Below are 22,312 nucleotides of genomic sequence, written 5' to 3' on the forward strand. Positions count from 1 at the left end.
AGACATGGGCACTAAGGAAGAGGACCATGAGTATAGAGCTTAGCCACTACTGCTGCTTCTGGTGTGTACTACAGCCTGCATGGAAGAGGAGTAAGAGAGCTGCTGGAGGGGGTAAGTAAAGGTGGCTTTTTAAGTTTATTTTTCTTGATTGACTGCAATTTTAATTATTTAATATTATGTGATGTGTCTGCTTTTTTTGTTTGAGCAACAAGTATAGCTTTGGTTTATGTTTGTTTTATTTATTTTTATTTATTTATTTATAAAAGAGTTTCTATCCCGTCCATAAGACAAATCATCTCAATGGTTTACATGGCATAAAAATATCAAATAAGTGTTCTGTTATAAATACAGACTTCGTTATTTTCATTAATGCACAATGTAAGTTAATTGTGTGTGGGGGCGGGGGGGGGGGGGTTGGCGCGGCATAGTTGACGTTTCGCCTAGGGCGCCTAATACCCTTGCACCGGCCCTGGGTACAGAGAAGGGCAACCAAAATGATAAAGGGGATGGAACAGCTCCACTATGAGGAAAGGCTGAAGAGGTTAGGGCTGTTCAGCTTGGAGAAGAGTCGGCTGAAGGGGGATATGATAAGAGGTCTTTAAGATCATGAGAGGTCTTGAACGAGTAGATGTGACTCGGTTATTTACACTTTCGGATAATAGAAGGACTAGGGGGCACTCCATGAAGTTAGCATGTGGCACATTTAAGACTAATCAGAGAAAATTCTTTTTCACTCAACGCACAATAAAGCTCTGGAATTTGTTGCCAGAGGATGTGGTTATGCAGTTAGTGTAGCTGGGTTCAAAAAAGGTTTGGATAAGTTCTTGGAGGAGAAGTCCATTAACGGCTATTAATCAAGTTTACTTAGCTAATAGCCACTGCTATTCATTGCATCAGTAGCATGGTATCTTCTTAGTGTTTGGGTACTTGCCAGGTTCTTGTGGTCTGGTTTGGCCTCTGTTGGAAACAGGATGCTGGGCTTGATGGACCCTTGGTCTGACCCAGCATGGCATGTTCGTATGTTCTTCGTCCTCTTCGTTCTTCAGCACTTGCAAGCCAAATGACGCCATCTGCTGGGATCGCACCAAAGTTAATTAACTCTGGTGCATTCATCCCAGCAGACGGCGCCATTTTGATATAAGGCAATGTGTATGGCATTGCCATACATCATAATGGTGCCGTTCGCTGGGAGCTTGAGGTGCAGTTTCAGCACAACCCAAGTAGACAGCGTCATTTGGCTTGCAAGTGCCAATGAACAAGGAGGATGAAGAAGCTCAGAGACCTGGGCCAAGGCCCAGGCATCTAGACCAGGTGTAGGCCTAGGCCCTGGCATCGGGACCCAACTAATGGGTCGGGTTGTGGTGTTGGGACTCGGTCGCTGGGCCGCAATGTTGGGCTCTCCAGCCAGGTCGCCGGGTTGTGGCGTTGGGACTTGGTCTCCAGGCCCTGATCTTCAAGACCCAGCCTCCGGGTCACAGCGTCAGGCCTGGATCCGGACCCCGGCCAAGGCCCAGGCATCGAGACCTGGCTTTCATCAGATACCCAATGGATAAAGGTAAGTTTTGGGTTTTTTTGTTTTGGGGTTTTGTTTAATTTTTGGGGATCTTAGCTAAGGCCCTGGTGTCATGCTTGGGCCTAGGCTGCAGCCCCTGCTTTGGGCCTCTGCCTATGCCCTAGACGAGGCCCCAGCTTCAGGCCTAGACCTAATATTTGTTTCATTCACGAGGCCCCCCTGAATGAAACAAATTAGCCTTATTTGTCGTGTTTTGTAGTTTCATTTTAAACCAGTGCACATCCCTATCAGACAGGACATATCCTAGGGTAGTTCTGGCAGTTCTGTTTACTGACCTTTTTTCAATGCTTCTTTAGTCAGAAGTAGTTCTGGGGGACTAGAGCCAGGAGGATGTGGTTCCTCTTCATAAAAGTGGACATAAGGAGGAGACGGAACTATGGGCTAGTTAGTCTGACCTCTGAGATGAGCAAATTAATGGAATCGCTGCTAAAACAGAAGATAATGCAGTTCCTAGAATCCAGTGGTTTACAAGATCTGAGGTTTTACCAGAGGTAGGACTTGACAGACTAATCTGAACAATTTCTTGATGTGATCAGAGAGTTGGATGGGGAACAGTGCTAGATGTAATGTACTTGGATTCAGTAAGGTCTTTGACATGATTCTGCAGAGAAGACTTATAAATAAACTGAGCGCCCTTGATATGGGCCTGTGAAGGAGTGTTCCTGAAACCCCACTGGACCAGTAATCTGGCCTGGTCCACCTTAAAATTGTAAGGCAACCAGGTAGCTCCAAGGGCAGTGTCCTGAGAGCAGGGTTAAGAGTACAGCCCTAGGGGAAGGAAGACGGGCCCCAGGGACTCCAGGAGAAGGCAGCTCATGTAACATTTGTCCAAAGTGTGGGTATAACGGAAAGGCAGCCCCTTTAACATAGCTGGCCTGCTTCCAGTGAAAACCGTGAATGTGTAATCTGTTGATGTTGAAGAGTTGCTTATGGAAGATAAAGTTTTTTTTATCTAAGACGAGCCAGAGTCCAGTGTGGGTCTGTCCTCTGGCAAGCTACAGTTACTCGGCTATGCCACATATGGTGTCAGTTTGGGGATTTCTGTGGTAAACAAGGTACAGCCAGAGATCCATGCCTGAAAACAGAAAGGAAGTTTGTTAGAAATCTGTTTGCTCTAAAATGGTTTTACAGAACTGAAGCTTGTTTTGCAGCACAGAGCAGTGTTCAAGCCAAAAAGAAAAGAGTTTTTTTCTGGGCTAAGAAAGCTGGGCCTAAAGCAAGGTACAGGCCAAAAGAGTCTAGAGAGAATACAAATTACTGTATGGTTCCTGCCCACGGAGAAGAGTGAAGCTGGGAGGCTCAGGGGACGCACAGAGGCAAAACAGCTGGGAGTTCTTTGTGAACACAGAGACTTGTGTCTGCAAAAGAAAATTTTAAAGATTTGTAAAAGGCCAAGGGTGCTAGCTCCACCTGGCTAGAGAAGGTCCGTAAAGTCAGTCAGAGCTGGAAAAGCAAGGGGGGTTTATTTGCCTTTCTCCTGCCAGCGAAAAAGGGAAAGTTTGTTGGTGTGTGTGTTTGAACAAAGCATGGCCCTTGAAAGACAAGTTTCTGATGCCAGAGTGTGTGTTTCTGAAAGGAACTAAAAAATGAAATTTCAGACCTATTAGTAAAAATTTGTAACTTATCATTAAAATCATCCATTGTACCTGAAGACTGGAGGATAGCAAATGTAACCCCAATATTTAAAAAGGGCTCCAGGGGCGATCCGGGAAACTACAGACCGGTTAGCCTGACTTCAGTGCCAGGAAAAATAGTGGAAAGTGTTCTAAACATCAAAATCACAGAACATAAAGAAAGACATGGTTTAATGGAACAAAGTCAGCATGGCTTTACCCAGGGCAAGTCTTGCCTCACAAATCTGCTTCACTTTTTTGAAGGAGTAATAAACATGTGGATAAAGGTGTGAACCGGTAGATATAGTATACTTGGATTTCAGAAGGCGTTTGACAAAGTTCCTCATGAGAGGCTTCTAGGAAAGTAAAAAGTCATGGGATAGGTGGCGATGTCCTTTCGTGGATTGCAAACTGGCCTAAAAGACAGGAAACAGAGAGTAGGATTAAATGGGCAATTTTCTCAGTGGAAGGGAGTGGACAGTGGAGTGCCCTCAGGGATCTGTATTGGGACCCTTACTGTTCAATATATTTATAAATGATCTGGAAGAAATACGACGAGTGAGATAATCAAATTGCAGATGAACCAAAATTGTGCAGAGTAGTTAAATCACAAGCAGATTGTGATAAATTGCAGGAAGACCTTGTGAGACTGGAAAATTGGGCATCCAAATGGCAGATGAAATTTAATGTGGATAAGTGCAAGGTGATGCATATAGGGAAAAATAACCCATGCTATAATTACACGATGTTGGGTTCCATATTAGGTGCTACAACCCAAGAAAGAGATCTAGGTGTCATAGTGGATAACACATTGAAATCGTCGGTTCAGTGTGCTGCGGCAGTCAAAAAAGCAAACAGAATGTTGGGAATTATTAGAAAAGGAATGATGAATAAAACGGAAAATGTCATAATGCCTCTGTATCGCTCCATGGTGAGACCGCACCTTGAATACTGTGTACAATTCTGGTCGCCGCATCTCAAAAAAGATATAATTGCGATGGAGAAGGTACAGAGAAGGGCTACCAAAATGATAAGGGGAATGGAACAACTCCCCTATGAGGAAAGACTAAAGAGGTTAGGACTTTTCAGCTTGGAGAAGAGACGACTGAGGGGGGATATGATAGAGGTGTTTAAAATCATGAGAGGTCTAGAACGGGTAGATGTGAATCGGTTATTTACTCTTTCGGATAGTAGAAGGACTAGGGGACACTCCATGAAGTTAGCATGGGGCACATTTAAAACTAATCGGAGAAGAAAGTTCTTTTTACTCAACGCACAATTAAACTCTGGAATTTGTTGCCAGAGAATGTGGTTCGTGCAGTTAGTATAGCTGTGTTTAAAAAAGGATTGGATAAGTTCTTGGAGGAGAAGTCCATTACCTGCTATTAAGTTCACTTAGAGAATAGCCACTGCCATTAGCAATGGTAACATGGAATAGACTTAGTTTTTGGGTACTTGCCAGGTTCTTATGGCCTGGATTGGCCACTGTTGGAAACAGGATGCTGGGCTTGATGGACCCTTGGTCTGACCCAGTATGGCATTTTCTTATGTTCTTATGTTCTTAAGAGAGAAAAGTTGGAATTGCAACAGAGCGTAGTTCTTGAAAACAAAGTTTCTGTTGTCATTGTTTCTCGGAAAGAAGAGAAAAAAGTGAGGCTGCAGTGTACATTTGTATGGTAGCAGTTCCTTCATCTCAAGAGCAGGATTAGAGAATAGAGAACCGGAGCCTGCCCAACACAAGTGAGGAGTTAATCCAGCCAGAAAAGCCAGCCAAGGTAGTGGAGCTGGAAAACCCATTCCCAGCAATCTGGACCAATCAGAGCGGCAAATGGCTACAGCTGGTGGTTGAGATAAAAGCGAGAGCCAAGTGGAGATGATGCAACTCGCCAGAGATGTCACCATGATAAAAAATCAATTACAAGAACCATTAGTGCATTCACTAAATGGGAGAGCCAAGGAATTTGCTGATGCTGTTGTAGCTTCCAAGCAGGATTAGGGTAAGGAGACTGTGAATGTGTAAGCAGTTGATGTTGAAGAGTTGCTTATGGAAGATAAAGTTTTATCTAAGAAGAGCCAGAGTCCAGTATGGGTCTGTCCCCTGACTATGCAACAGGAGCTTAAAGCGATTGACTGGGTTAGAAACTTTTTTGAGTAGGAAGTAACAAAGGGTAGTGATAAATGGATTTCACGCCATGGAGAGGGATATTACTAGTGGTATGTTGCAGGGATCGATCGTTAGACCAGTTGTTTTCAACATTTTAGCAAATAGAATGATAGGAATTATTATGAAAGGGATGGAGAATAAATCAGAGAATAGCATAAAGCCTCTATTGTTATATAGTGCAACCACACCTTGAGTATTGTGTGCAATTCTAGTCACCACATCTCAAAAAAGGTATAGCGAAATTAGAAAAGATACAGAGAAGGCTGACCAAATTGATAAAGGGGATGGAACAGCTCCCCTATGAGGAAAGGCTAAAGAGGTTAGGGCTGTTCAGCTTGGAGAAGAGACAGCTGAGGGGAGATATGATAGATGTCTATAAAATGATGAGTGGAGTGGAATGTGAATCAGTTTATTCTTTCAAAAAGTACAAAGACTAGAGGCTATGCAATGAAGTTACTAGGTAATACATTTAAAACAAATAGAAAGTATTTTTTACTCAATGCGTAATTAGACTGAAATTTGTTGCCGGAGAATATAGTAAAATCTGTTACTGTAGCTGGGTTTAAAATAGGTTTGGACAAGTTCCTGGAAGAAAAGTTTATAAACCATTATTAAAGTGGACTTGAGAAAAGCCACTGCTTATCTCTAGGATAAGTAGCATTGAATCTACCTTTTGAGATCCTGCCAAGTACTTGTAACCTGGATTGGTCACTGTTGGAAAGAGGATACTTTGGTCTGATCCAGAATGGCAAATCTTATGTTTTACCAAACTTATTACATAAAAGTCATGCTTCAGTTTCTTTCAGAATATCAAGCAATTTAATTCATCCTGCAATAGGTAATGCATTGCAAATGCAAGGTGCAAAATAACTGAACTGAAGTGGATATAGTATTGGTCTAGTGAAAATGATCAGGCCTCACATAACCTCCCAGTGGAAGTAGTAGAGTCCAGTACTTTAACAGATTTTGGCACACTTAGGATAGATATGGAGGTCAGTGGTGGGAAAATGATTAAGAGTTCAGATAAATGGCAAGATAGTAGTTTGGGTTGGGGGGTAGGAGTTTATATCAGGTTGCATATGTAAATTTATATAGGCCTCTACCCCAACTTGAAGAATGTCAACTGGGCCACTGTCTTGGCTAATATGGTCTTTTTCTGCCATCATTTATTATGTTATATGTGCCTCTGTGTAAGGATTTGCAGATCTCAAACCAGTGATCCTATAAGCTTAGGGCGCAGACACTTAGGATTAGCCACAGAACTGGCTAATCATGGAATACCTTGGCAGTAATTACCTAGCCTGCTAGCAGGGGCAGCCCACACCTCTGGAAGATCCCAACTGGACCAGCCTTGGGTGTGTCCCCAGACTGGAAGCTATATATATGGAGATCTTGCTTGATACACCCTTGCTGGTCGAGTCTTTTGAAGCTTTGCCCAAGGAAATGCTGTCTGATCATTATTTACCAGCCACACCAAGGCCCAGATGCCTTCAGGTATTCTCTGGAAATACCAAGTCCTTGCTGCAGGCTGTACTCTAGGGCTCAATCTATGGGGAACGGACATGGTATTAGATGAAGACTCCACCCGGGCACCTTGCAAGTTGGGCTGCTTTCATCAACCCAGCTTAGACTACTACTTACCATAGTCCCTGGTCTCCTCCAGATTTCTACTTTGCTCTTCCTAGAAAGGAAACCCAATTGACACTCTGTAGGGTTTTTTTCGCCCCCTGCAGCCAAGTTTTAAATCTGCCCCATGCATGGCCGGATCTTGTGCGTGTTGCGCACATATTCAAAGGGCTCAGCCATGCGCATAACCCCTGTTATGTGCCGAAAGGGCGGTCCCAGTTAAAGGGGTGGTCTGAGGGGCAGGGCCTGGAGAAGGGATTGCTGGTGCGTGTGTGTTGCTACTGCTCCAAAGGTAGGACAAAGGGTTTAGAGGGTGAGGAGGAGAGGGGAAGGGTAAGGGAAGTTAGGGGGGTAGGGAAGTTCTCTCCCAGTCCGCTCCTTAATTGAAGCGGACTGGGAGGGAACTGGGAAAAAGGACCATTGCTTCGCTGTGTGTAAAATAAAATTTTACCCTTCTCCTGCACGCGTGAGTCCCGGGCTGCGCGCGGATGTTAAAATCTGACACGCATGTGCACACGCCCCTTGTATTTTATAACACGTGCACGCCGACGCAAGCATATTATAAAATAGCCACATCCATGTGCGTGCACATGGACGCACGCACATAAGTTTAAAAATCTACCCCTTAATGTTTTTGTTTGGCCCTTATCTCTGATTATCGCTGTGAACTGAAAGTATTACATTGGTTTTCACTACAGGTTAATGTTCTCATTAATAACTATTCTCATTACAAATTAATTGTCCTGCACAAACCTAGATAAATAAGGGAACAGAAAAACTTAGAAAGGTATTGTACCTGTTGGAGAAGGCAGTAGAGTGACCTGCAGAGGCTGGCTGTGTGGAGAATGGAAATCCCGTCCCTCAATATGTGCCACGTACTGACATGTGTAATTTCCAGTTCTGGTAGAATTGACATCTGTCAGGATAAATGTGGCAGAACCGTTGGATGCAGTAGCATTCAGCAAGAGGTCTGTATCATTAGTGGCTTGGTGCAGGAGGAAAGTTAATCTCTGATACACATCAATAACGGTGCATCTGATCACAAGTGTTTGTCCCTGGCTCATTTCTCCAGATGGAGGTTCCATGGAAATATTGGGATGTAAGATTCCCTCTAGTAAATACAAAACACAAACATATCAGTGTTCGAGCCTTTAGTCTCAAAACTACTCATTTTCTGCAGTAAATTTCAGGAATACATGTCAAATGCACACAGAAAATGACTGTCTCCAAAAGTACAGAAAAATGTAGACAGGGACATGAGAGAAAGTCATGGAAATGTGTTACTTTTGATTAATAATTTGAGAGTCTGCACTTTAACATTGTGTTGGGTATTGCCAAAGATAGCTCTGTTCTATGTATTCTGAATTTTGCTGTCTCAATGTTGTATGCATGCTATTTCCAAACAAAATTCTTGAAACTAAAATCGGTTAAGATGGTATCTGCACTAAGCACACTGATTGAAGATCCTATTGCAAATTTTCCAGACAGTATATGTGGCGATCTTTGTTTCCAGCATATTCTTATTTTTTCCTGGGAATTTCAATATTATAGCAAAAGAAAATCAATGGAAAAATTATTTTTACACTGATTTTATTCCTGTGTTATAACAGTCATTTTCCCAGTGATTTTTTTTTTTGTTACAGCATTCAAATTAACAGGAAAAATAAAATAACTGAAAATGAAGATCCCTAGGTAAATGCCAACAAAATCATTTCATGAAATGACATAGGGGGTCATTTTCCAAGGAGTTACCGCAGGAGATAATTCCGCAAATCACGCTAACAGCCGTTAACGCGATTTGCGAATGCAAATTTTTAATTTTGTATTCAGGGGGCGGAGCAAATGTAAAGTAGGGAGGATTTATCGTGTGCCGCGAAACAGCCGCAGTGTTAGCGTGGCTCCTAACGCGGCCAATAACTACACCTCTTTCATTTGCGTTACGTTGTGCGCTAGAGGCCGGTAAAGGTTTATCGCGGTTCACGATGTGTCCGGACAGCCTGTTTCAGTATGCTGCAGGCTGAGAGAGAGAGAGCGCCTTGCTATAGTGCCTCCTCCCTAGACAGGTATTTGTATCCCTATGGGAGGCCCACCTAGTAACTCGAAGTGGGGATTAGGTATGAGCGTAGGGGGTTGGGGGCCACTTTCACATTCAACATGAGACGTACGAACACGGTCTCGTGAAGATTCGATGGCCTTCGGAGTGAGGAAACTCACTCCAAGATGAGATTTGGACAATGTTCTCCCCACCTAGCTTGACCGCAATATATACTGGCAATGTAGCCCAAATTGGGTTAATAGCGCAACTTGCGCTAAGAGCGTGTTGCATAGCTGTTATCGCAATTTGCGATACACATGTTTATTAGCATAAGGTATGCCCCTTTTTGGTATCGCATGCGATACCAATGCGATATTGGAAAATGAGGCCCATAATGACTTAATAAATATTATATTGGCATAACATAATCTAAACCACACAGTATGGGTGCTCAGCTGAACATTATTTTTGCTTAATTACTTTTTATTATGATTTAAAAAATACAAATGTATATTTAAGAATTGAAAGAACTAGCTGCTTGTAAAAAGTGGCCCTAAAACCTCTCCTTAACCTGTGTGGGACCAGGCATCTTACCTAGTGCACCTTAAATGCCAGAACGAGAGAAAGAGAGAGCTCTGTGGATAGGACCCGGCTATGCAGGAATAAGGCTGCAGAACCACAGCTGTGTGGGGGTTCCTGTGATCCTGTGTCCCTATGACAAAAGTTTTCCATTTACAGGCCACGTGTAAGAAGTGGAAAGGTCTTCCTCAGGAGATCTAAGAAGTGTATAGGTTCCATTGTAAGACTGAAAGCATTGGTATCCCCCATTGTGATTACCCACGTGGAGTGCTTGGTGGTTTTCTGTATTCCCTGCTGATGATGTGGCGTGTCACCTGGTTGGGACTGAGCCCTTCTTAGTCCAGGGTAAGCCTCACAGACATTATTTTCTGATTGATTTAAATTCCTCTTATGTTACCCCTATATTTTACCAATTTGTTCCATGTAACTGTTATGCTTCATTTTATAAGCGCAATGTTCTTTGTAAACCGATACGATGTGCAAATGGCTATCGGTATATAAAAGCCTTTAAATAAATAAATAAGTGGAAGAGCCAGTAAGGCCCATTGCTGGAAGAGGCCAAGTGTGCCTGTGGGTACCTGTTTTCTCTCAGAAACTCACTTGCAGAATTGTGTATGAAATATGCTCTATTTTATGGTGGTTCTCACTGCCATACAGAGTGTAAGGTAAAGCATCAGGAGAACGAAAGTGGCAGTGTAGAAGATTCTGCCTCCAGGAGAATGGGAGTAGAGTGGTATATGTGGTGTATTGTATTAAATGTTTAAAGTAAGACACTGAAGCTACAGGCTATACAAGTCATAGGACCGTGCACCCTGGAGGTTAGATAAGGTATTAACAACTCTTACTATGACATGGGTTTTCATGTCATGTAATAGAAAAACATTATTTGAATAAGTTTTCTTCCACTCAACAGCTTTCTTTTCATGGAGAGGGAAGAGTGTGGCAATCCCCTGGTCAGCCATTAGAAGGCCCTATATCCTGCAATAGGGTAAACCGCTTAGAGGGAGATCACAGTCCTGTGCAGCACCTCCCCTTGAGGTTGGCTGTGATTAGTGGTCTTAGTCTACGGGGGGGGGAGGGCGGGAACTAGGCCAGGATAATATGTGCTCAGTTTTAGGTAGCATCCAGTTAGCTGGTGTGATCCCTGCACCCTTTTAGTGAAGGTCATTACAGAGGCCAGGGAGCTGGAGACCTATGAATGCCCTTCTACTCCAGAGAAGGGGCAAGATGAGTGACAGCATCATCCAAGCCAGAGAGACTTTGGTATTTGAAGAGGATTTTGCCCTTTTAGTTGTGAGAAGGAACTGAAGTCAGGCAGAAATGAGAAACAAGGGCAGGGCCAGAAAGCTCAGAAGGAGCAGGGGCCAAAGGGAGGACAAGTACAAGACTGCTCACAACTTATCTGGCTAACTAGATAGCTGAGTATGACTTATTCAGCTATCTAGCGCCTGCTGAACATATCCAGCAATTGCTGACTTTCCGGTTATCTGGATGAGTCCTATTTATTATTATCCTATTTATTTAGCATTTGACTATCGACCACTTTTGACTTCTTATGGGCTGAGAAACTCATTTTACACGATGATATAGCCGGTATATGCTGCTGAACTTTATAGTCTTACTAATCTGTTCAATATCTCACATGGATTGTGAATTCTTTAATCCATTACTGGCACTGAAAAGTACTAGCAGATGAAGGAGGTTGAGCATGAGCATAGCCCTTTGCTGCTGAAGGTGAGCAGTTCTGTTTCATTCATCTGCATTGCCCAAGAGTATTTTTTGCTTGTTTAACTTCTGTTCATCTTGTGACAAGGAAATTACCTGAACAAATAACAGTGGCATCTGTTGCATGGGAGCAGCCATCCCCAGTGGAAAATGTTGATTGACATTTACTGAAGCTGATCTCAGTTCCATCACAGTTCACATCCTCTAGCCAAAAAGTACCAGAGCCAGGTCCAAAGTGAGCACTGCCTACTGCGGATAGAGCATGGCCACACTGCAAGATACTGCACACCACCTGGGCGTCCTGGAGTTCCCAGTTATGACCACACACTCGTCCCCACTGGTCGTTGTGCAATACCTCTACTCTCCCAGCACAGCGTCCTGGACCACCCAAGAGCCTCAAATCTGCATGAAATAAGAAAAAGACACATGCTGCAATGACAACAACTCATAGGATAATGTTCCTCGGACAAATGAAGACTTTTATTTGGGCATATCCTTCCACTAGGAAAAGTGTACTACTGTATACTGTACATACATATAGGCAATACATGTCTGCATGAGCCCAATCCAATGAAAACATGGCAGATAAGCTGGCTAAAATAGTATATTGGGCTACAATGATATTATAATGACAGGAACTAGTTATAGTTCATCTATAGTGTAGGCCTATCTAGGTAAAATGTATTCCTTAATCTCATCCCATGCTAGTATGACGACTCTGTCCTTATCTCCTGTTTTCTCACCCAGTAGGGGGTGAAGGTGTTACAGGACCAGAGTCGTTCTGAAGAGAAGTGTGGGCAATAACCTTCAAGGCCCTTGGGCTTAATAATGTTCCTCTGTTCAATAAAGTCTGCTTCAGACTGAAGATGGTGTTTTAACAAACACAGTAAAAGTCTGTGGCTTCAATGGCAATGATATGACACACTTCCTTGGAGATTAATCCAGGGTAATATAATGCTGCAATCACAAGCACATTCCCGCAGTGGCATTGCTAGACATGGACACACAAGGCTTCTGCTGCCAAACTATTGGACAGTGTCCCAAATCTCAAACTGCTGTTCTCGTTACTTCTTTAAAGGAGGGGTTGGAAAAGGGAGCAGAGCTTTGATGGCTTTTCTTAGATCAAAGTAATTATTATCAAAAAAAGTTATAAATGAGCTATCAAAACCGCATAGGTCCTGTCCTCAGATATGAATAATGTCTCTGATATTCATCAGAAGAAGGGAGCTCTATGGTCTCCAAAGCCCATGTGCAATATTTTTAGATAATTCATATGCTGATCCAGTAAAAGAGGCAATACTTGGGTCTGAAAAAACTAGATTACAAGGCAATTTATTTGAAGGGCCTGAGAAGTCACTGTAGTCTGATCATTTTCTCATTTGCAGCAGGTGCAATTGTTTTGGCAAATAAATGCTAGATCAGGGAAAGAGAATAAAAACAAATTAGGATTTGAAAAGCTGATTCCTCTAGGTTTGTGGACGAAGTGTCTAATTTAGTACAGGATGGATGAGAAGATCAGTTGGTTAATAAAGCCATTTGGATGAACAGAAGGGGATGGAATTGGCTAGTTCCAGGACAGAGGCTAGGATACAGAATTGTAAGATTGAATTCCCCGTGCTATACTGTGCAGATTTAAAATCAAAGCAAGGTTTACGTCGCTTGGAGTGACAGTGGAGTAAACAAGGACGTATGAGGATATGAGATCTTAGAGGTGGTGGCTTTCAATTATTTCAAAAACTGATATCGGCAAAGAAGAAATTTCATTCAGATACCATTGTGGAAGCTAATAATGATTCTAGGATAATTTTTAAATTGATAAGACTATGTTGGGAGGTGATAAGCAGATTGTGGTTCACAATATTTGTTTTTTTTGATGATAAAGTTTTAAAATTAAGAGATTCAGTCATTCAGGATTTGCAAGAGCAGGAATGAGACAGAAAACCAGTCAGTCGAGGAATACAGTCTTAATGGGTTCAATAAAGGGATAATTAATACAGGAAAAGAGTGGAAGTTATTGATAGTTTGAACTCAGCCGGTGCTGAGATGATGGATAAATTTAGGGAATTTGAGCCAGCTTCATTTGTTGAAATCAAATCTTTAGTGAAAGGGGTAGAAAAGTCCAAGTTTTTGTTGGACCCTTGTCTGTCTTATCTAACTAGTATGTTACCAGATATGGGTTTGAATGGGCTTTGGAAATTGGTTAATTCTTTGCTGGTTGAAGGGTTAGTTCCTGATATATTGAAAAAGGCCATAGTCCCAATTTTAAAGAATGTGGATGCAGATCCAAGTACTTGCTCTAATTACAGGCCTATAGCTAATTTGCCATATGCTGCCAAGGTATTAGAGCAGATTGGAACTTCCCAGAGCTATATTTAGTTCAGGCTAGATTTCAAAGGGGGTGTAGTACAGAGACCATCATGGCCGACCTGGATAAGGGGGAAACAGTCTTAATGGTACTTCTTGATCTATCAAGCACATTTGATAGAGTTGATTATGGTATTCTTGCCTCATGTTGTCGGACATTAGGATTGGAGGGCACTGTACTGAAATGGAATGAGGTTTTTTTAGAGAATTTACCATAGATGGTATTTTTTCAGGCTTTACATATAAGCAAAGTACATTGTGGGGTTCCCCAGGGATCCTCATTATCCCCTTACTATTTATTATTTATTTAGTGGCATTTATTACCCGCCCTTCTTAAATTCAGAGCAGAATACATTAAGAACACACATAATATAGCAACGAGCTAATAAAAAGAAACTGTTAGATGAGTCAACAATATTTATTTATTTATATAATTTTAGTTTTATATACCGTTATTCGGTTGAGCCATCATAACAGTTTACAAAAGTATACATTATCTTGTAACTGAGCATTAGGAAGAACAGAAACAGATTCTTAACAGATGGGTTGCAATACAAAACCATTTGAACCATTAAACAATATCAGAGAAATGGATATCAAGTCCAGAATTAATTATTAATAGGATAGAGGGGGAGGGCATGCAGGTACAGGGAGAAAGGGGTGAATTATGCGGTAAACAATTGGGAGTTCTGTTGATAGTCGGGATGATTAGATGATATAAAGTTAGTGAGGAACTTGCGGAACATTAGTGTTTTTAAGTCCTTTTTGAATGTTTTTAGGTCATGTTGAATTCGTAAGTATTTAGGTAGGGTATTCCACATTTTGGGTGAGGCAATTGAGAAGGCTCTTTCTCGTGTGGTTGCCAGATGTGCATCTTTGACAGGGGGAATGTTTAGGTAACCAGAGTTATTGGATCATAAGTTTCTTGAAGGCTTTTGAGGGATTATGTTTAGTGAGTTAAGACCTTGATTATCATTATTTAGGAGTAAAGATAAATATCATATAGCATGGAAATAACAACTATATAGTAACAACTAGTCAATCACAAAAAAAGTCGCAACATACATGGAACTAACAGAAATTGCTGGGAATCCCGGCTGTGGACCGCCGCAGCCAGGTGCCCCTACCTCCACCGGCAGACGCTGGCATCAGCCTTCCTCCGCAGTGCTCCGATGCAGGCCGCTCCGGGGCCTGGTCGTGGCATCCTCCCCGCTGCCAGCTTCCTCCTGGGCTCCTCCCCCTTAGGTGTGTGCGTGCGCGGCCAAGCCGGTCTCTTAAAGGGGCCATAGTGGGTAACCTCGGCCCGGCCCCAACTCAGACATCGTCAGCAGGGGCTATTTAAGCCCACCCTGCACCATTCCTTGCCTTGGCAACAGGTCAGTTCTTCGGAGTAGCTAGTTGCTGTGTTCTTGCTTGTTCCAGCTTCCGTTCCTGCCTTCCTGCTTGTTCCAGTTCCTGATCTTGTGTTCCTGCTTCCAGTTCCAGCCTTTGGATTGTCTCCTCGGTTCTGACTTCGCCCTGGTATCCTGATTCTTCTGTCTTTTGTCCGTCCTGACTTTGGCATGTTCCCTGGTTTCTGCTTGTCTGCTGCCTGCCCTGACTCCTGGCCCGTCTTTGTTCTTCCAGACTTCCGCCAGCCTCGACCCGGACTGCCTACTCACCTTCCTCCGCCAGGAGACCCCCACCTAAGTCCTGCCGGCACCCAAGGGCTCAACCTGAGGGGAACGAGGGCTGGTATAGGTGAAGTTCCCGTAGGATCTCCTGGTCCTGCACTGCCTCCCGGCTACGAGAACCACTAAAGGGCCTCCCCTCTGTGGAGTTACCAGCTCTCGAGCCGGCTCAAGGGTCCACAGTACTAACAGTTTGCCAAGGCCATGGACACGGCGGACCTTTCCGGCCTCCAGGTCATTTCGGGCATGGCTCAATGCCTGCAACAGCAGCAACACTGGACCTCTTAGGAGCCACAGTTGAATGACTGGCTAACCGCCTGGATTCAACTCCCCAGGCTGTGCCTCCACCTCTCGCTCCTGCATGGCGCCCTCTGCTTCTCTGCATCTGCCGGTACAGCCCCGTTATGCTGGAAATCCTAAGCAGTGCTGGAGTTTCCTCAACCACTGCTTTATCTGCTTTTCACTCCAGCTGGTGCAGTTTCCTTCAGAGCAAGTCAAAATGACCTACATCTTATCCTTGTTGGATGGCTAGGCCCTGGCTTCCCCCCTGTGGGAGCGGGGCGAAGCCTTGTTTGGGGATCTTCATCAGTTTGTCCACACGTTTAAGCAGGTCTTTGAGCCAGCTCAACAGTCTACAGCTGCCACAGTGCTCCTCCACCTACGCCAGGTGTCCTGACCCTTGGTTGACTACGCAGTCGAATTTCGCACGCTGGCTTTGGAACTGGGCTGGTGGGAGGACACCCTGCGAAGTATTTTCCTTGAAGGTCTGGCCTCAAGGATCAAGGATGAACTCGCTGCTTAGGAACATCCTGATGATCTAGAGTCTTTGATTGACTTGTCCTGGCGGATTGACAGTCGTCTACAGCAGTGGCCTGAGAATTGAAACCCAGGCATAGACCAATTCCACTGGCTCCTTCCTTCTCTCAACCACTGGTTCTTCCTCCTCCTGCTGAGCACAACTCGTCACATGGTGAAGAACCCATGTAGCTGAGCCGCAGTCCTCTCACTCCTGAAGAGAGGCAGCAGTGTCGCTCTCTTGGCCTCTGCCTCTACTGTGGTGACAAGGGTCACTTGTTGGCTCAGTGCAAGGAAAGTCCGGAAAACTCCCAAGCCTAGGTGTCACAGGGGAGCTAACCCTAGGCTGTGTGAATCCTGCTCCCAATGCACGGTTCCTGTGTCCCTGACATACTCGGGAGGATTGTTCCCTACATTGGCTTTCCTCGACTCGGGTGCCGGAGGGAACTTCATTTTGGCTGTCTTGGTGGAACAGCTATAGCTCCCAGTACTACCTAGAACTTGTCCACCACTGAGAATATCCTCCATTCATGGGAGTCCCCTCCCTGGTTGGGTTACTGCCATTACTGCTGCAGTGTCTCTCCGCACTGGGATACTTCATGAGGAGGAGATCACCTTCTTTATTCTGTAAAAGGCGATACACTACCCAGGCTCCAAAAGCACTCCCCATATATAGACTGGGAGATTCTGCAAATTGCAGCCTGGAGTCCGGCCTGTTTCTCCTTCATACCGGAATTACCCCGATCCCGACTACCTCTGGCTACCACTTCCTTGGTTCTTCCAGCTCACTGTGCAGACTTCGATGATGTGTTCTCAAAAGAGAAGGCCGAGACACTCCCCGAGCACTGGCCTTTAGACTGTGCTATTGATCTACTACCCAACTCTACTCCTCCTTGAGGCCGAGTTTACCCCTTGTCATTGCCTGAGACTCAAGCAATGGCACAATATATTCAAGACAATCTGAAAAAGGAATTCATGTCCCACAAAGAAACCTGAGATCTGCTAATAAAGCTCTACTAACTATCCCCTCTGTCAAAACAGCCCACCTCAAGCAAGTAAGGGAAAGAGCACTATCACTGGCTTGCCCCATGCTATGAAACACCTTGCCACTCGAAATAAGGCTGCAGAGAAATTTGAAACTATTCAAAACCAATCTGAAAACCTGGCTCTTTATAAAGATAAAGGGGGTCATTTTCCAAGGAGTTACCGCAGGAGATAATTCCGCAAATCGCGCTAACAGCCGTTAACGCGATTTGCGAATGCAAATTTTTTATTCAGGGGGCGGAGTTGGGGCGGAGCATATGTAAAGTGGGAAAGAGTTATCGTGTGCCGCGAAACAGCCGCAGTGTTAGCGCAGCTCCTAACGCGGCCAATAGCTACAACTCTTTCATTTGCGGTACATTGTGCGCTAGAGGCCAGTAAAGGTTTATCACGGTTCACGATGTTTCCGGACAGCCTGTTTCAGCAGGCTTGGGGGGGAGAGAGAGAGACTTGCTATAGTGTCTCTCCCTTAGACAGGTATTTGTATCCCTATGAGAGGCCCGCCTAGTAACTCGAGGTGGGGATTAGGGATGAGTGTAGGGGGTTGGGGGCCGCTTTCACATTCCACATGAGACTTACGAACAGAACAGTGGTCTCTTGTGAAGATTTGATGGCCTTCGGAGTGAGGAAACTCACTCCAAGATGAGTCCTTCACAGTTTTAGACTTCACCACTTCCTCCAGAAGGGCATTCCAGGCATCCACCACCCTCTCCGTGAAGAAATACTTCCTGACATTGGTTCTTAGTCTTCCTCCCTGGAACCTTAGCTCGTGACCTCTGGTTCTGCTGATTTTTTTCTGATGGAAAAGGTTTGTCGTTGTCTTTGGATCATTAAAGTTTTTCAAGTATCTGAAAGTCTGAATCATATCACCCCTGCTCCTCCTTTCCTCCAGGGAGTACATATTTAGATTCTTCAATCTCTCCTCGTATGTCATCCGATGAAGACCCTCCACCTTCCTGGTCGCCCTTCTCTGTACCGCTTCCATCTTGTCTTTGTCTCTTTGTAGATATGGTCTCCAGAACTGAACACAGTACTCCAGGTGAGGCCTCACCAAGGACCTGTACAAGGGGATAATCACTTCCCTTTTCTTACTTGATTTTCCTCTCTCTATGCAGCCCAGCATTCTTCCTGCTTTTGCTATCGCCTTGTCGCATTGTTTCGCAGACTTCATATCATTAGACACTATCACCCCAAGGTCTCTCTCCTGCTCCGTGCACATCAGCCTTCCCCCCCCCCCCCCCCCCCCCCCCATCGAATACAGTTCATTCGGATTTCCAATCCCCATTTGCATGACTTTGCACTTCTTGGCATTGAATCTCAGCTGCCATATCTTTGACCACTCTTCCAGTTTCCTTAAATCCCGTCTCATTCTCTCCACGCCTTCCAGCGTGTCCACTCTGTTGCAGATCTTAGTGTCATCCGCAAAAAGGCAAACCTTACTTTCTATCCCGTCCGCAATGTCGCTCACAAAGATATTGAACAGGACCGGTCCCAACACCGATCCTTGCGATACACCACTTAAAACCGCTCTCTCTTCAGAGAAAGTTCCATTTACCATCACACATTGTCTTCTGTCCGTCAACCAGTTTGCAATCCAGGTCACCACCTCGGCACTCACTCCTAAGCTTCTCGTTTTGTTCACCAGTCTCCTGTGTGGAACCATATCAAAAGCTTTGCTGAAATCCAAGTAGATGACATAGAGCGCTCTTCCTTGATCCAATTCCTTGGTTACCCAGTCAAAAAAGTCAATCAGATTTGTCTGACAGGATCTTCCCCTGGTGAATCCATGCTGCCTCTGGTCCATCAATTCTCAGGACTGTAGATAGTTCACTATTCTCTCTTTCAACAGTGACTCCATTACTTTTCCCACCACCGAAGTGAGGCTAACCGGTCTGTAGTTACCAGCCTCCTCTCTGTTCCCACTCTTGTGAAGCGGGACCACCACCGCTCTTCTCCATTCGACCCCCTACCTCCCCGGCAGGAGCCGGATTTTTCTTTGTGTCCAAGAAGGACAGCTCCCTAAGACCATGTATAGATTACCGTGGTCTCAACGTCATCACCCGTCAGGACAGGTATCCCCTTCTGCTCATCCCTGAGCTCTTAGACCACCTACAAGGATCCAAGATTTTTTACGAAGCTCGACCTCCCAGGGGCATATAACTTAGTATAAATAAAGCCTAGCGACGAATGAAAGACTGCCTTCAATACCCGTGACGGGCATTATGAGTATTTAGTAATGCCCTTTGGACTGTGTAGTGCTCCAGCGGTCTTCCAAAACCTCATGAATGAGGACCTCCGGGACATGATCCACTCCTGTGTGATCGTCTACCTGGACAATGTGCTGGTATATTCCAAGGATCTTCCCACTCACCTCAAGGAGATGCGACGTGTACTCCAACGCCTCCGGGAACACCATCTCTTTGGCAAACTAGAGAAGTGCCTCTTTGAGCGGGAGTGTCTTCTGTTTTTGGGGTACATTGAATCCACCACCAGCTTCCTTATGGACCCCAAGAAGGTTGTAAGTATCAGGGACTGGCCATATCTGGTGGGAATTTGTGCCCTCCAGCGTTTGCTTGGGTTCGCTAATTTCTATCGGCATTTCATCCCTCACTACTCACACATGGTTGCTCCACTCACTGCCCTGGATGCCTCTGATTCTGCGGTGGGAGCTGTGCTCAGCCAGTTCTCTTGCAATGGCACTCTATTACCCTGCTCCTATTTCTCCTGAAAATTCTCTCCCGCTGAGAGAAACTATGGTATCGGTGACAAGGAGCTCCTAGCAATAAAGATGGCATTCGAGGAGTGGCGGCAATGGCTGGAGGGAGCTCAACATCCTGTTCCTATATATACAGATCACAAGAACTTGGAATACTTGTGCCGGGCTCAGCGGCTGAATCCGCGGCAGGCACGCTGGTCCCGGTTCATCAGCCAATTTAACTTCTCTCTGGGGTATCGTCAAGCCTCAAAGAACACTAGAGCTGATGCTCTCTCCCGAGGACACCCCAGTCACACTCCAATATATTTTGGATCCAGCTAAGGTCCACCTCACAGCCATCAATGTAATTCCACCAGGCAAAATGGTTGTGCCGCTCCGCCTTGGCAGAAAGACTCTTTGATTGTCGGCCATCCCAGCAGGACCCGCACACTGGAAGTTTTGACCTACTACTACTGGTAGCCTCATGTCGATCGGGACATCCGGGCATATGTCAGTTCTTGTCCAACTTGTGCCCGACAGAAGCCATTGCCTGGCCGCCCATGGTGACTCTTGCAGCTGCTCCCCATTCCTGAAGAACCTTGGACCCACATCTCTACGGACTTCATGGTAGATCTACCAGTATCCGAAGGGAAGCAAGTCATATGGGTAACCATTGACAGGCTCTCAAAGATGGCCCACTTCATGGCACTCCCAAAACTCCCCACTGCACCCGAACTTGCCCAGTTGTTCACCCAACTTTATCTTCCGTCTGCATGGTCTACCAAGACATATAGCCTCCGATCGGGGATCGCAGTTCAAGGCCAAATATTGGTGGGCACTGTGCAAGAGGTTTGGGGTTCAACTGCATTTCACATCCGCCTTTCATCTACAAGGAAATGGGCAGGCAGAGCGGACTAACCGCACTCTAGAAGGATACCTCCGATCTTTTGTGGGACACTGACAGGACGACTGGGTAGTTCTTCTGCCTTGGGTGGAATTCTCTTATAACCACCATGTCCACTCTGCAACAGGAGCATCTCCTTTCCAAATCATCTCTGGGAAGCAACCAATGCTGCTCAACAGCTCCACGCAGTCTGGAACTCCACCCAAGCTAACCTGCAAAGGGTAGCCGAGTCCGCCAAGAAGGGTGCAGACAAACACCATCTGCAGCTTCCGCTCTTCAACACTGGGGATCGAGTATGGGTGAGCATTCGCCACGTTCACCTGAGAGTACCCTCTATGCGATTGGCGCCCAAGTTCATTGGACCCTTCTCAGTGAGCGAGCGCCTCGGTCCTGTCTTTTATCATCTGCGCTTACCATTGGGTCTGAAGATACACAATGTTTTTCATGTCTCTCTACTGAAACCTCTAGTCCTTTCAGCCTTTCATCGTAAGCCACCTGAACCCCTGGATGCAGTTGCTGATGAGGACCCTGTTTACCAAGCCCAAGACATACTGGACGTTAGGTACAACCACAGACACTGGGAGTACTTAATTTCCTGGGAGGGCTTCGGCCCGGAAGAGAACGCCTGGGAGCCTGCCTCTAACATCTTGGATACATCTCTCCTCCATCAGTTCCATCGTGATCACCCTGACAAGCATAGTCCTTCTGTGAGGAGGCGTAAGGAAGGAGGTACTGTTGGGAATCCCAGCCGTGGACCACTGCAGCTGGATCCCCCTACCTCCACCAGCAGACGCCGGCATTAGACTTCCTCCGCAACGCTCTGGTGCAGGCTGCTCCGGGGCCTGGTTCCAGCGTCCTGGGCTCTGCCCCCTTAGGCGCGTGCGGCCAAGCCAACCTCTTAAAGGGGCCACGACAGGTAACCTCGACCCGGCCCCAACTCAGACATCTTCAGCTGGGGCTATTTAAGCCCACTTCCTGCACCCATTCCTTGCCTTGGCAACAGGTCAGCTCTTCGGAGTAGCTAGTTGCTGCATTCCTGCTTCCGTTCCTGCCTTCCTGCTTGTTCCAGCTCCTGATTCTGTGTTCCTGCTCCCAGTCCCAGCCTTTGGATTGTCTCCTTGGTTCTGACTTCGGCCTGGTATCCTGATTTTTCTGTCTTCAGCCTGGCCTGACCTTTGGCGTGTTCCCCGGCTTCTGCTTGTCTTCTGGCTGCCCCTTCTGGCCTGGTTTCTTGTGTTGCACCACTGCCTGCCATGACTCCTGGTCCATCTTCATTCTTGACCTGGACTGCCTACTCACCGTCCTCCGCCAGGAGACCCCCGCCTAAGTCCTGCTGGCCCCGGCACCCAAGGGCTCAAGCTGAGGGGAACGAGGGCTGGTATAGATGAAGTTCCTGTTGGGTCTCCTGGTCCTGCACTGCCTCCCGGCTACGAAAACCACTAGAGGGCCTCCCCTCTGTGGAGTTACCAGCTCTCGAGCTGGCTCAAGGGTCCACAATACTAACAGGTATACAGTAACAATTAGTCAA

The 22,312-nt window shown here is 45.5% G+C and overlaps 1 protein-coding gene across 2 annotated transcripts in view; it reads right to left on the reverse strand.

Moving 5' to 3' along the window:
* The window catches only part of LOC115099920 (deleted in malignant brain tumors 1 protein-like), a 50,707-nt gene that overhangs the window by 5,707 nt on the left and 22,688 nt on the right, over positions 1-22,312 (reverse strand). For both annotated transcript variants that reach the window (XM_029617929.1, XM_029617928.1), the window contains exons 6-7: positions 11,412-11,717; positions 7,773-8,087 (exon numbers count right to left, since the gene is read on the reverse strand). In XM_029617929.1, coding sequence (XP_029473789.1) covers positions 7,773-8,087; positions 11,412-11,717 — 621 coding nt within the window. The remainder of the gene's footprint in view (positions 1-7,772; positions 8,088-11,411; positions 11,718-22,312) is intronic.

The sequence above is a fragment of the Rhinatrema bivittatum genome, chromosome 10, assembly GCF_901001135.1.
Source record: "Rhinatrema bivittatum chromosome 10, aRhiBiv1.1, whole genome shotgun sequence".
Lineage (NCBI taxonomy): Eukaryota > Metazoa > Chordata > Amphibia > Gymnophiona > Rhinatrematidae > Rhinatrema > Rhinatrema bivittatum.